Genomic DNA, 13,653 nt, shown 5'->3' on the forward strand with positions numbered 1-13,653 from the left:
ATTTGCCTAATTTCGTTGTTACTTAAATGTAATTCCCAAGATGCTGGAATTAATAATTTCTATGTCTGTCTTTAATATAAATTAAAGTTAGGCAGCTGTGCGTTTTTAGATCTAAACCACTCATTTGTTTTCATGCACATGTGAGTTATGATCTCATTTGCACTGACAGAAAAGAGAGGTTGAATAATCTGATGTAACCAAGTATCAGAGACTGAGAATTCCTTTGCAAAGAGTCTGCTTCACAACTGCCTCTTAATTCATCTCAGGTATTTCCAACTTTTATTTGGCATATAGATTTTAAGCATATGTGAGCCACATGCAGAAAATAATTTAATAGCGGGCTTCATCTCAATGCCACGTGACTTAGGGAAACAATACACCTAGCTACTGCCATCAGCCTCATCATTTATTCTGGACCCTGGAGAAACTTTGCATTTCATTAGCAGAACTCTTCATCGCTGCAAACGCTGCTGCCCACTTACAATATCTATCAATAACAGCGCCCCAGTGAGAACAAGCTTTGACCTTGCCTTCTTTAAAACACTTGAAAAGCACAGATAAAAACACTCCTTTCATATTCCTCTTTCTTTTTCTTGATTTCTTTCCTATCCCCCACCTCCTGTAGAAAATACCTCAAAGTACCAGGGATGGAAGGGTGGCTCTCTGTGGAATAGCATCCTCATCCAAGGCTCTTTGAAGTCAACAGAAAGACTTCTACTGGTTTTAATTGCCTCTGGATCCAGCCCTGAAGGTGTACCCAAGGTATTGTATTGACTTTTTTCACTCACCAGCTTCCTGGAGTCGAGAATCACATGCACTTGGGCATACCCATGGTCAACCCGCCTCTGCCTCCCCTCAAGTGCTTGAAAACGTGTCTCTGAAATGCTGTTTCCAGCCTGTGGTAGAGGCACAGCAACAAATAGCACCCCTGGGTGAATCTGGGAGGATAGCCAGGCATGAAGGTTGGTGTGAAAGCAACACATTGTGCTGTTTCTTAAAAAAACCCAAGATGATTGTGGCACATAAAATAGTAGAGAAGTATATTTCAAAACTCAGCTATAGTCATTGCACTAAAGACTCTAGTAAACCTTCCTCTTGTTATTATCTTTATTATCTTCTAAAAGTACCACAGTCACACCTGGTGCTTTACATAGAGAATAAGAACAAAAGGACTTTCCTAATAGCATTAGGATCAAAGCATTTGAGCACAGATTTAAGGGTATTACGTTCATTGCATGATTAGTTTTGTTAAGATGCCAAGAACTGGGGATTGGCATGCTGCTGATTTTTTCAAATAAATATACTGCCTAGCTTAAATAAATGGAAGAAAAAAGTTTAAATAAATACAACAAAAATCTTTCCATATCAACTGTTTCCAGAAAGGTCAGAACATGATGCTAAATCTCTCCTGCAATGCATCGCTCTGCACCAGCACAGTGGCAAGCTTGTGTTTTTGTTTCCACAGAAATTTTTTTTCTGTTTCAGAGTTCAGGAATGACGAAGATCATTCTGTTTTACCAAGTATGTGCAAATTGCTTGAAACTAACCCTTGCTGCATTTCCTATTCTGATATTTTGGAAGATGAAAGTACATCTTGTTCATTAAAACCTGTCTAACATAGGAAGGCTGCTACTTGATTCACCAGGTTGGTAGCAGGTAAAAAACAGATATGTACCCCAAAAGCTCTTAAAAAATTGTACAAAATTTCTGGCTGGTTGGGCCCAGGTTCAGACTCTCCTGCAGGAGACCGTGATCTGCTTTTCTGCACTGGGAGCTCGTGTCACGGCCATGCCACTGCCAGGCTGAAGGCTGGGAGCAGGGTCAGTCTGGCACCAAAAGGACTCAACAGCCTTGGGCACAAATAAGCAAATCTTGGCGAAAAGAAAGAGGCAGCACAGAGCAATCAAGAGCTATGGACTGGCTCTGCTTCTCCTTAATTTTCTGCACTGAATGGGCAAGCTCAACATGGGGTAGAAAACCAAACCACCAGCAAGAATCTGGGGACGTTCTCCCCCAAAAGTGAAAAGTTTCAGAAAATGCTGTCAGACCACTTTTCCAGGCCCCCGTGCATCAGCCGACGATTTGGGAGGTATTTGAGATAATGAATGCAAGCTGCGGTGATCACGAAATGAATTCCCAAAGATAGGTATGCTCTGATAGCTCAGCAAGGGCAGGGCTGGGGGCTGGGAAGAATTAGACTAAAAATGGCTTTATCAGATTCTGCCAGGAGCAACTTTTTGGAGGAAATTAAAATCAATCCTTGTAGGTTTAGATTTCCACACATTACGGATTATATGGAAAGTAAGTGCTTGTAAGTAAGCCCTCGTTCATCCTTTCCAACAATCTGAGCTGAAACATGTGCTAGATGAAATAAAACAGAAAACCAACAGAGCCCTACAATGCTTTACACCCCCTTTCCGTGAGGGGCTGTGCTCCTGGATGTCAGTGAACTTCTCCAACTACAAGCAGAGCCCAATCATGCACCCTCATAGTTATATTTCACCATTCTATTAGTCTACACCAACTCTTACTATAACTCATGCTGCTGCTATCAGATACTGAAATCACAGCTGTATGACATCTGTACCTCTAAAGTCTCTCGAGCACAAAGGATATCAGAAGACACACCACCAAGGAAAGCCTGGATCGTTCCTCACCAGCTGAACCTTTACCAGAAGTCTTAAAATGCCCGAGCCCTTGTGTGTTATCCAGCAACAGAAGCTCTGTGGCACCCAAACTACCTTAATTAGCTTCACAACAGCAAGATATTTTAGCAGGTAACACCCCTGGATTCAGTGAGACAAGCAACAGGCTTAAAGCAAGGGTGCAGCTCCATGCTATGGTTTCTCCAGTGGCTGTAGCACTTTAGGAGATGTTTAAGAAATATTTGGTCCTAGCTGCTTTGAAACCTTGTTCCTTCCACCTTTAGCGCGGTCTCAGGCCCGGCTGCAACGGCACAGTGAGAAGACCATGCCTGCAGGGTAGGAAAGCGGCGCACAGGGCAGGATTCACCCAGCCAGGCTTTTCTTTCCTGCAAAATTCTAAGAGGGAGCCATACCTTAACGCACAGAGCTGCAAAGAGTGCACAGTCGTGATGATTTTAGCTGGTATGAGGCCAGAAAATACATTTGATTTTTGTACATTTAAAAGGGAAGAGTGGTCTCTACATTCAAGGGAGAGCAATTGGACCAGAGACCTGAGCAAAACAAACCAAAGCATTGCACTGCAGTTTGGAAGAGGCTTTAGAAACACTTAATCCATGCTGACTTCCCAGAGAAATGGGAGGATTGAAAAAAAAGACATGAACATTAGGGATTTTGGAGTGTATGGCCCAAGTATGTCTGTGAACATTGCCCAGAACCCCCGTGGAAATGTCCCAAGGAGCCCTCCCAGAGCCGGAGGGCAGCCCTTGGCATGCACAAGAGCAGGCTTTGCCCCGGTGTCCCCGAGGAGCGTTCCTTGCCCTGGGCACAGGCAAGAGGCAACACCCATGCTGGCTCCCGGGGCAGTGCATGTGGGGTCTCCGTCCTCCAGCTGCTCGGCTCTCAGCTCTGCAGCAGAGGCACAGTTTCCCAAGTGGTTATTTGCAAAAGGGAGAAATAAAACAATCCACTAAGCTTTCACCTTTCTGCTGCCAAACTGGCCAGGGATGTGGGATGATTTCTTATAACAGGTTAAAAAAAAAAAAAAAGGAAAGAAAAAAAAGGAGGGGAAATTTCTCAGAGACAAGGGTATAACTTGATGTGTTGCTGCAGCAGAAAGAAGACACTGGTCTGTCTGGAATCCATTCCTCCAGCACCACAGACTGCCCCAGAGGAAAGAATGCTCTTGGCCTCTTTAACTCCTGCAAGATTTAAGGCTCTGAGCACTGAAGTCAATACAATAATTTCCCTGAGCTGGGAAACCTCACAGGATATACATGAGAAAAGCAGGTAACTGCAGCAGGAGGAGAAGCCATGCATCTCTTCTCCGGTGTCCGCCTAGTAAGTAGCACCTTTTCCCCCTCTTTCCCTGGCCCTGTCGTTACATCCCATACAAAGGCTTCACCAGGTGCAGAAATCAGCAGAGCTGTGAACACACAAAGCTGCCTTAAAAGCTGCCTCCCTGCCCTACTCCACACTATTTAACTTGAACAACAAACAAGCAAAAGCCCCCAAATAGCCACTGCAGGTCTCTCCAGGGAAGGAGACGTTAGATGACATTTCCTCAGGTTAGGAGGAGACGTGTGAGCTACCCAAGGATGCCGGTATAAAGGGATGTGGAAGGCACTGATGAAGCCTATTTTCCATGCTGTGGCACTTTTAAGAAAGTAGCAATCGAAGCAGCAAGCAGCCTAGGCTAACTGACACTTCATATTTTCAGTGAACAGTTGTATTGTAATGACATTTAGAAGTCCCATTCAAGAATAGGATTCCTCTGTGTCGGATGGAGTGAAACACAAAGTAAAGAGCTCTCCAAGGAATGTCAGCCCTATTGCACAGGTGTGCGTCACACCGGGGGTTTGTAGGAGTGCTGGGCTGCTTCTTGATCCCTGGCTTTATAAAGAAAAATCTTGAGTTAATGCACTAGGGATCAAATACTGTTTGTCAGCCTGCATATGGTCTCGGGCATCAGGCAGATTTTCATCCGTGCTGCTGGCTCACGTGCCTACCCTGTGAGCGAGTAAAAATTAAAGCACGAATAGAGCAATAAGTGCCTTTGAAACAAGATTGACTACATCGTTTTCCCTTAAGGACTGCACAAATCGGTCACCAGGAAAGTTAGAAACACAGTAAATGTCTTTGTGCTTAGTGTTCCTCATCATCACACATCTTTGTTTCTAAATGCTGCAGTCCCTAGCATCTGAGCAGCAGCAATTATTGCAGTTTGGGGTACACAATGTGAACGTGGAACGTGGGCAAAAACGCATGCAGACCTCCCAGCACCCCACTCAGGGGTCTGCTTGAAGATGCTGAACTTCACAGCTCATCCTTGAAAGCATGTTACTGCTCTAATATGTCTCCCTGCAGTGTAAAGCGTATTTCAATGACTGCACTCAAAGCCAGTGCTTTGGGAGACAAATGTTCCCAGTAATTGCCCTTTTATTTATTGCTTTATTTCTCCTGTGTGTGTGAGCATGTGCATGTGTGCATGTGTAGGGGGTCTGCAGACTTTACGAAGCCAGCAGCCACGGATGGGCCAACCAAGACTGAAGCCAGTCATCGCTCAACAGCAGTCCCATCACTTTTTTAAGTTCAGGCCAGCTGTGCACAGCCTGGAAAATGACCATCTCATTCAGAAAATGTGGCAGAGTGGAGGTGCAAAAAGGCAACCATGGAGGCACACCCAATGCAGCCAAACAGCCACTGTACTTCTTTGGGAGGAAAAAGGCAAGTATCTTACAGTAAGTTAGGATAGAAACACGGGTTGGACTATACATATCAGTGAATACTGATGGAGTTACCTGCTCTGACTGGGAAAGTGCACTGAGGAACGTGGGAAAAGATGCAACATCTGGGGGCAGGGCAAAGAGAAAAGTTTAAAGATACAAGAAAATAACCTTCCCGAGCCCAGCCACTGGTCCAGCTCGTGTCTGTCCTGGCAGTGGCAGGAGAGCAGACGAGACTGGCCATTCTCTGCAGCTCATTACCCTGGCACTTCCCCAGCATTCGGTCATTGGATTACGGGAGGCTAGAGGGGACACTCCTTTTACTTCTCCATCAGACTAAAAGACACTAGATTTAACCACCAGGTCAGATCACAACGGGTGCAAAGACTAACGGGTGCCTGCAAGGGAGGAGCGTGGATTGCGACAGCTGAGCATTAAGCTGCAGGAAATCAGTCCTGCGAGGAGTTGATCCAGCAAAGCACTGAAGTGCAGGCACGGTGTTAAGCACACAGTGCCACAGGGTGGTCCCTCACCTGCAGTGTAGCAGATGGGCTTCGACGGTTGTTTTCCTGCTCATGGAGCATCAACACTAGCAAACAGGAGACAGCAGAACCAATAGCAAAAGTATACCTATAGAGTTCTCCTTATTTATGAACTTATATGAACGATGCCCGGTGATGATAGGCAAACAACAAAAATTGAAAGGAAAATAAAAACTGGAGATTTTAGAGTAGCAAGAGAGGAATAAAGTGATGTTCCTCTGCCAGGCAACCGGGCATCACTGGCTTCACCCACCTGTAATCAGCTTAGAGCCACCAGCTGTGGCTCTGAATCTCAGCAGGGATGGTGGGCATTGAGCTGAAGAAAGAGCCACAGAAGCATCCATCATTGCCGCCCCAGAGAAGCAATGGGCTGAAACACAATCCCAACTGCATTTACCCTCTGGGACGACCTCCAAGAAGGGCACGAGGCAGTGAATATGTGGATGGTAAGATAGCTGGCACGGCTCTGCCCATCCCAGCTATCACCCAGGGACGTGCAGTTTTGGAGGGTGGCTGAAGCTGGGCCCTGGCGGTGGGATGCTCTGGATGGGTGACACACAACAGGGAGTACAGGGAAGGGCTGAAACGGGTCTGGTTTGCTCTTTTTAAACAACAGCAAAGAGGTCTGCACTGTCAAAGGCCTTTTTCTGACTGGGGAACCAAAGCAGACAACTTCTTGCCTTTCATCAGCACACCAAACTGGCAGTCCCTGGAGTCAGTCGGTCTGAGTGATCCTAGAGGGGAGACAGCCAGGAACCCAAGAGGGACAACAGCCGTGGTGGGCCAGCCTAAGCGTACAGCAAACAGCTCTGAGACAGAGACAGCTTCAGACAGATGGCTGGGGATATCCATAGGCTACCAAGTTCTCATTTTGGTCTAGACCAGCTTTATTCAATCTTCACTAATGCATCTATTTCTATCTGTTTTTCTAAAGGCATGCAAGCCACCCAGTGCATCCCTCTGCCTGGGTTATGGGTGCTGGGACTATACGTGCAGCCTTCCTCTGCTGCAGCAACATTTGTCCTTCCCCCACAGGCTCTCAGGGTAGGATTGTTTTTATTAGTTTTCTGATAATACCTGGCACTACAGAGAAATACCGACTTGCTGTCGCAGTCTCAGAGCCTCAACCAACATCATATGAATGAAGGACAGAAAAAGCAATGTGAATCACTGAGCGACTGGAGAGTTCAGCGTGCCTATCAGTTCATTTTCAAGGACGGTTTTGTTATTGCAAAAACACATGTAAAGAATCATACAGCAGCTCAGTAATGCTGCTGTCACAGCAAATTCATTTTCTGCAGAAGAAAGGAAGAGAACAGCAGAGTTATATACACTTGCAACCAAATCTGCCCCTGGTTATCACTTCTGCCTTAGCAAGAGCTGACATCCTCCCTGCTAAGAATATTATCATAATAACGACATGGAGAATATTACCATTCAACAGCCTATTTTCAGCCAGCTTCATGGGGAAGGCATTTTGTAAACAATGTGTTGGGGCTTTGACAGAATTAAATACAAATAACCTGAACTTTCCATTGACACCAATTTTAAGATTAAAATTTCTGAGCGCCAGCTCCCTGACAGGGATGTTGGCCAGGCAGTCCTCCCGCTTCTCACCGAGTCCAGAGCCCCTTCGCTCCTACCTGCATCCCTGTGCACAGCCAAAGAGCCCTGCAAAGCCAGCAATGCTAGCAGCTTCCAGCTCTGGCTAAGGGGATTCAGCATCGTTGTCCTAACCCAAACCTGAATTCGCATCAACAATAACAGAGTTTGGAGCTTAGCCAACTAATATTCTAATTATTTTACGCTAAGCTTCCAAATTCTTCATTGTTAGGTCAAAAGGCCCTCAAAGACTAAGACACCGGCATTTCTGCATATTTGATAAAGAGCTGAGAAGCACGCACCACCATTTTGCAGGCACTAATTGCTACACAACCATTGCATTAGCAACTAGAACTTTTGCTACGCAAGAGCAGTAAGTACTTGACAAAGCAGATTACTTTTAAAATTACAATAATCTTCAGAAAAAAAACAAAAACAAAAACCAAACAACCCCAAAAAGCTATCAACCCACCCATTTTCCACAGGTCAAATTCAAACAATTACTGTCCCACTGCAGTGAAGCCCAAATGACTCAGCCCACTGAACCAGCACAGGGTTCTGTGAGATATTGTTGTTTTACCTTATCTGTGCCTGTTTCCTAACTCGGAAAGAATGAGAAGCCCACCAGGAGTGAATTCAGCATTATTCATAAATAGTATCAGGATACAGCTGGATATTATGGTAGACTCGAAATTTCACAGAGATTATTGCAAGGAGCAGATTTGCTCCGAGAGAAGTGGGTTCAGCCTCGGGTTTTAAGTGAAGCAATGGATAATACTCTCTGTGAACCTCTCCCTCGTTCTAGAGAACACGGCGAGATTTCCTCTCGGTATTTGAGAGCATGTATGGAGGATCCGAGTTCATACCATAAGGCATTCAGGGGAGAAAAACCACTCTCTGTACCCTGGTGACAGTCTCTGCATGTTTTCTAAAGCATTCTTTTAATAAAAAGGTCAGGTCTATCACATGGCGTACAATTCTGCAGTGTTTAAATACATGTTCTTAAATAAGCAAGGCAATAGAAGTGTCACCTCATCTTAGTCCTCTTTGAACATACATTATAATGACAAGGCATCTCACCAGTCTCCTGTTATAAAATTATTATTTACATACAGAACCTGTTTATTCATTTAATTATCTCTTTAAAACTTGGATTTAACCAGCCAGATAAAATCATTTGTTTGCTATATAAAATCCCAGTGGAATTTTGCCTGAGGACTGAGGCTTGGACTCTTCAGACTCTCTTTGCTTTAATTTGTAAGTATTTTATAGCACTAATTTCACTGAAACTTGACTGAAGCTAAGCCAATCAGATGCTTGCAAGAAATTAGTTATCCAAACTTTGTAATGCATACACTTTCAACTGTGTTTAATTATTGAGAATGACAGTTTCTGTTGGAGAACAGAGCAAGTAAAATAAAAGCGAGTCAAAAGATGGAACATTGCAGTATCATTTCAGAAAATTTAGTAAAAGTTACCCAAACTAAGTAAATGATCTTAATTTAGCAACAGACTCAAGAAATCATTATACAAATTCATTTATGATTACATTCTACTTGTCTTTAATTTTCACTGTTCAACATTAACATTAAACATCATAAATGTATGCAATATTTATATAAAATTAAATAACAATATTGAAAAAATAAATACACTTTTACATAAATACATACTGCTGAAAAGTTTCAGCTAATACTATACTCTTGTTTCAAAAGTGACCAAAAAAAATATGGTAGTGACACTCCATCCCGACCGATGAAGTATGTACAGCTACAGAATGGTGTTTGCAACTGATGACAGAGCTAAAGCAAATCCAGGTGATACCACACTAAAGAAAAAAAAGTTTGGACGTTACTACCTACAGTAGTAGCACGAGGTAGACATATATGGGGAGTATTCTGCAGGAGGGACACGAAGCCCTGTTGACCCCATAAATGCAATTCAGTCTTCAAACAGTTCTGGGGTCCCCTACGTGAGAGACATGTGACACCTCGGTAATAAGACCTGAAAAATTAAGTCACTTCGTGGCAATGACCACGGCTCAGCTCTGCAGCCCCTTCACCTGTGGGAGGCCAGGGGGCTGTGCGCCCCGCGGGCAGCCGGGAGGAGATGCTGCAGGCAGGATAGGATGCCCCTGCCCTCTGCCTGCTTGCCCGACATCCCGCTCGCTCCCAGGAGACTGAGCAAGGGACAACCCGCCAAAGTTAATATGACTTAGTAGAGTCAAGGGAATTTTTCCTGGGTGAAAAAAACCAACCCAAAACCAAAATACAGGACTGCATCCTGCATTTCCAACACAGAAGAGCAGACGCAGCCCTGGAGCCTGCTCCTGAACAGCTGTGAAGAGGCCGAATGCTGAGTGACACCAAAATGCAACACAACTCTGTCCACACCTTTGGTTCTTGCAAATGGTCCAGCACAGGTAACAAAGGTTGGCAGCAACTCTCAGCCGGTAATTCTGTGGGAAAGCCACCGCACGGGTTGCTAGCTCTGCTTAGCTCACCTCACTCATTTTTAGCACCAACTATATCAGTGTACAAGTGATACATTAGCACCTCAAATGAAATATTTCATATCACTGTCCCTTGTACTGGTGAAGCACCGCATAAACACCAGTTCAGCACCAGTTCAGCAGTTTTATGGCTATTGCATAACTCACTGAGGTATGGTAAAAATATTGAGGAGCGTTACTGAAGGCATCCGTGTTACTGAAAGCACCCGCAGAAACCAGAGTGCAGTTGTTTTAACAAGATGACTTTTCAAACCATGACAATTAAGAAAGTCCAATACATTACAAACAGGCCTCTTTTTCTCTTTTCCTATAAAGTGCTTTTGAATCAAATTAATTTTTTTTTTTTTTTAAAAAAATCGTCTTCAAATGCTTTTATAGCAAAATACACAATAAAGGTCGACATTTGTTTGAAGGCCACTCCAAAACCGGCAGGTCCGTGGTTTCCAGCATGCCAGAAGCGGCCCAGGAGAGAATTTCAAATCTGTGGGACCCAAAATAGCATCCCAGCCCCCCGGTTCAGGGCTGCTCGGCCCTCACAAGAGCATCTCTGTAGCAGACTCCTCCAGCGGCAAAGGAGCAGCGTAAGACACCTCTGCTCGAAACACTGTTTTGTTATTAGAAAATTCCCAGGGTTTTAAGCCTTCCACCACCTTGCTGATCCCTTGCTGACTTCATGATATCTAGAGCAGCAGCTGGAGATCAGGCCAGACAATAACTCTCCAGAACCAGAGAGATGCACGAGAACAGCTTACAGGTGCCTTTGCACAGTATATCACACTCATATTATATATACACGGGAACAGAAATAGAGCACGGGTGTGAATGCACATGTGTTTCTATATAGCTGTGTGTGGGGGCAGGTAGGGACATGCACACACATCTATACACACTTGTACATGCTTGGGAGTTGATGCAATTTAGTACACGTTTTCCCCTGTCATCTTGGTTTTGGTGGAGAACACGTGACTGGTAAACCAGTAGGTGCACAGTGCAGTATTACCATTAAATATCAGAAAAATTTTAACTTCAATGGAAATGTACTGCTTAAATGTCAGGTTTAAATCCAAAGAACTCAGTCAGAACCAAGACTCACAATGCACAGCGCTCGCAGAGTGTAATAAAACGGACAAAGGTGGCTACTTAGCAGAAAGTGCCTTTTAAATTAAAGGACTCGAGCTCCCCTAATGTAAGCCCTTCCTGAACAGGTGTTATTCTGAATATATTGTCAATAATCCTCTTTAAGTGCAGTTTTAAGACATGAAGCATTAGCACCTTGGTTTGAAGCAAATTAAATCTGTTGTTACAGGATATCCACAAAAGGGTTCACAAAGAGAAAGAGTTTATGGTCGTACCGAGCTCCAAGGACCAGCGCTCCAGGCAGCATCTCTAGGACAGTCCTGCACATTGCACTGCTCTCTGTCCGGTGGCTTGTCAAGGATTTCACAGCTCAGATCCGTAAACCTTTCTCCGTTCGGGCGCTGGCACACCACCAGCCGTGTTCTTGTCCCTGCCCCGCACGGCTTTGTGCACTGGAAGTCAGCAGAGGACAGAGCAATCACCGTCTGGGCAGCAAAAATACTGCCGAGCGGTTGCTCGAAGCACTAGCACCTCTCAAGACCTGATGGCTGTTTCTGTTCCCAACCAACCCACTCCAGCCAGATCCCCCTGAATGCTGTGTGAGCCTCAGATGAGGCATCAGCTGCTTCAGCTCCTCTCTTCCCAAAGCCGTTCGCGCTGCTCCACAATGATACGGCCAGACCCAACGTGATACTGGAGGTTAACATCTCTAATTGCTCCTCTCAGACAAATTTTCAGAAGGGAGCAGTGTTTCTATTAAGAAAAAAGACCTCCACGTAAACTAGACTTCTCTTAAAAAGGAGAAAAAAAAAAATAATTAATTTTTGTAGAATTTGCTTTTGTCTGGGAAGAAAATTTTCCCATGAGAAATGGAAAGGAAAACACCACTGAGCAGTTGCTAGGGTTCACTCATTTATCAGAGGCTGCCTTTCATGCTCCAATCTTTCTAATAAATGTCACCACAATATCCTCTCTTCTCCCATTTTTCAGCCACCCACTAATGAAAGCCTTCTCCTGCACAGGGAGCCCAAGATGAATGGTGCACTCACCTCTCCCCAGTTGCCATAAACCCACTGAGGACAGGGGCCAGATTCGCACGATCTCTGCTCCATGGGTTTGCTTTTTTCATCGCAGTTATTTGCGGTGTATCCGTTTTCATCCTGGCACACCACGACCCGCCGCTGGAACCCTCCCGCACACGTGCTAGAGCACTGGAAGACACAATTGCCCACAGCTTCATCGAGTCCAGGAATAATTTTGCATTCCCAGCTCCCTTCCAGTGCCTTGCACCGTGGGAATGCACCGCTAGAAATGTAATACAGCTAACAGGCATTATTAACTTCAAAACCCAGCTATTACTAATAGCAGCGCGATGACTTAGGTGCTGACTAAACAAAGAAAATAAACACGAGCCTAGTTTTAAGCAGGTGAGTAATCCCCACTGCCTTTAATGCAGTGTTTGACATCCCATTTCTGCTTAATTCCCTTCAGGAACTTCCGTGATAAAGCATTGCAAATTGGTTGGGGTGAGAGGAGCTGGCATTAAGGCTCTACTGTGCTTTGGCAACAGCCCTGCACAGCTGTAAATGTCCCAGGAGACAGCCTAGAAGCAGAGGTTGGCCTTTGCCTCATGGAAAATGATGCCATCAGCTTTCTGCCTGGAGGCCCTCGGAGGTAGGAGGTGCGAGAGGCTGAGAACTACTGTAACACTTGTTCATGTGAGCAGAGAGCAGAAAGTGGGGAGAAGGGTCCCTCTTTTCCCTGTGTGGTGATGTTAAGAAAAGCCTGGATTAGCCCGGGGCAGGGAAACCAAAAACCAAACAGAAATAAGAAAATCAGGGCACTTACAGCACCCCAGGGGCCAATCCTCCACTGATTGCCTCCTGATATATGTGCACGGTTTCGGTTTGGGCTGCCTCCGGGGTGCAGTTTCAGGCGATTATCCGGATAGAGGAAAGGGTGGAGGGGCCTGCCGTAGTCATGGCTGTTTGGATGACAAGGAGACATGGAGCAGTCTTGCTCGGTGGCAGGGAGGTCGTCTGGATCGCACTCACTCCTATCCACCAGCTGGTCACTGTAATTGATGCAGACCACTTGTCGCGTTGCCTTACCTTGACCACAAGTCACCGAGCACTGCATTACAGTGGGAAAAGGAGAGACAGTCACATTTCCAGCTTTGAAAATGAGACAGACAGCTATTGCTAATAATGAACAGCAGAAAACCTTAATCTTCCCAGTTATAAAAGGGCAAGCGTCACAGATTAATGAAACACGTTTCCAGCAATGATGTCTATAAGGCTCTCCTGCAAGAGACAGTGTGATGCTTACAGAGCTCCACTCCAAGGCCTTCCACTGCCCGCATGGCGTCACGGTGCACATTTCTGTGGCTGACGGCTTCGGGAGGTGGAAACAAGCTGACTCGTCGGCCACCGAGCCCTGGTCATCTCGACAGCTGACGTACCTCATCCGGGTACCCTTCCCGCATGTTGCGGAGCACTACGGAAGAGCAACAAGCACTCCACTAGAAAGTTTCCCGATAGATATTACAAGGG

At 45.3% G+C, this 13,653-nt stretch overlaps 1 protein-coding gene across 6 annotated transcripts in view; it reads right to left on the reverse strand.

Annotated features, from left to right (window-relative positions):
• ADAMTS9 (ADAM metallopeptidase with thrombospondin type 1 motif 9) overlaps positions 1 to 13,653 on the reverse strand; it is an 87,501-nt gene that overhangs the window by 28,551 nt on the left and 45,297 nt on the right. For 5 of the 6 annotated variants that reach the window (XR_015701590.1, XM_087745048.1, XM_087745047.1 and 2 more), the window contains exons 25-28: positions 13,430 to 13,597; positions 12,950 to 13,234; positions 12,151 to 12,312; positions 11,377 to 11,553 (exon numbers count right to left, since the gene is read on the reverse strand). Coding sequence is in view for 5 of the 6 variants with exons in the window: in XM_087745048.1 (XP_087601174.1) it covers positions 11,377 to 11,553; positions 12,151 to 12,312; positions 12,950 to 13,234; positions 13,430 to 13,597 (792 nt within the window). In the remaining variant the exon portion in view is untranslated. Of the gene's footprint in view, positions 1 to 8,420; positions 9,971 to 11,376; positions 11,554 to 12,150; positions 12,313 to 12,949; positions 13,235 to 13,429; positions 13,598 to 13,653 lie in introns of those variants that run through there. The other variant, XM_087745051.1, reaches the window with a different exon arrangement.

This window comes from Nipponia nippon, unplaced genomic scaffold (genome assembly GCF_047370975.1).
Source record: "Nipponia nippon isolate SJK-2023a ecotype South Korea unplaced genomic scaffold, ASM4737097v1 scaffold_9, whole genome shotgun sequence".
Classification (NCBI taxonomy): Eukaryota; Metazoa; Chordata; class Aves; order Pelecaniformes; family Threskiornithidae; genus Nipponia; species Nipponia nippon.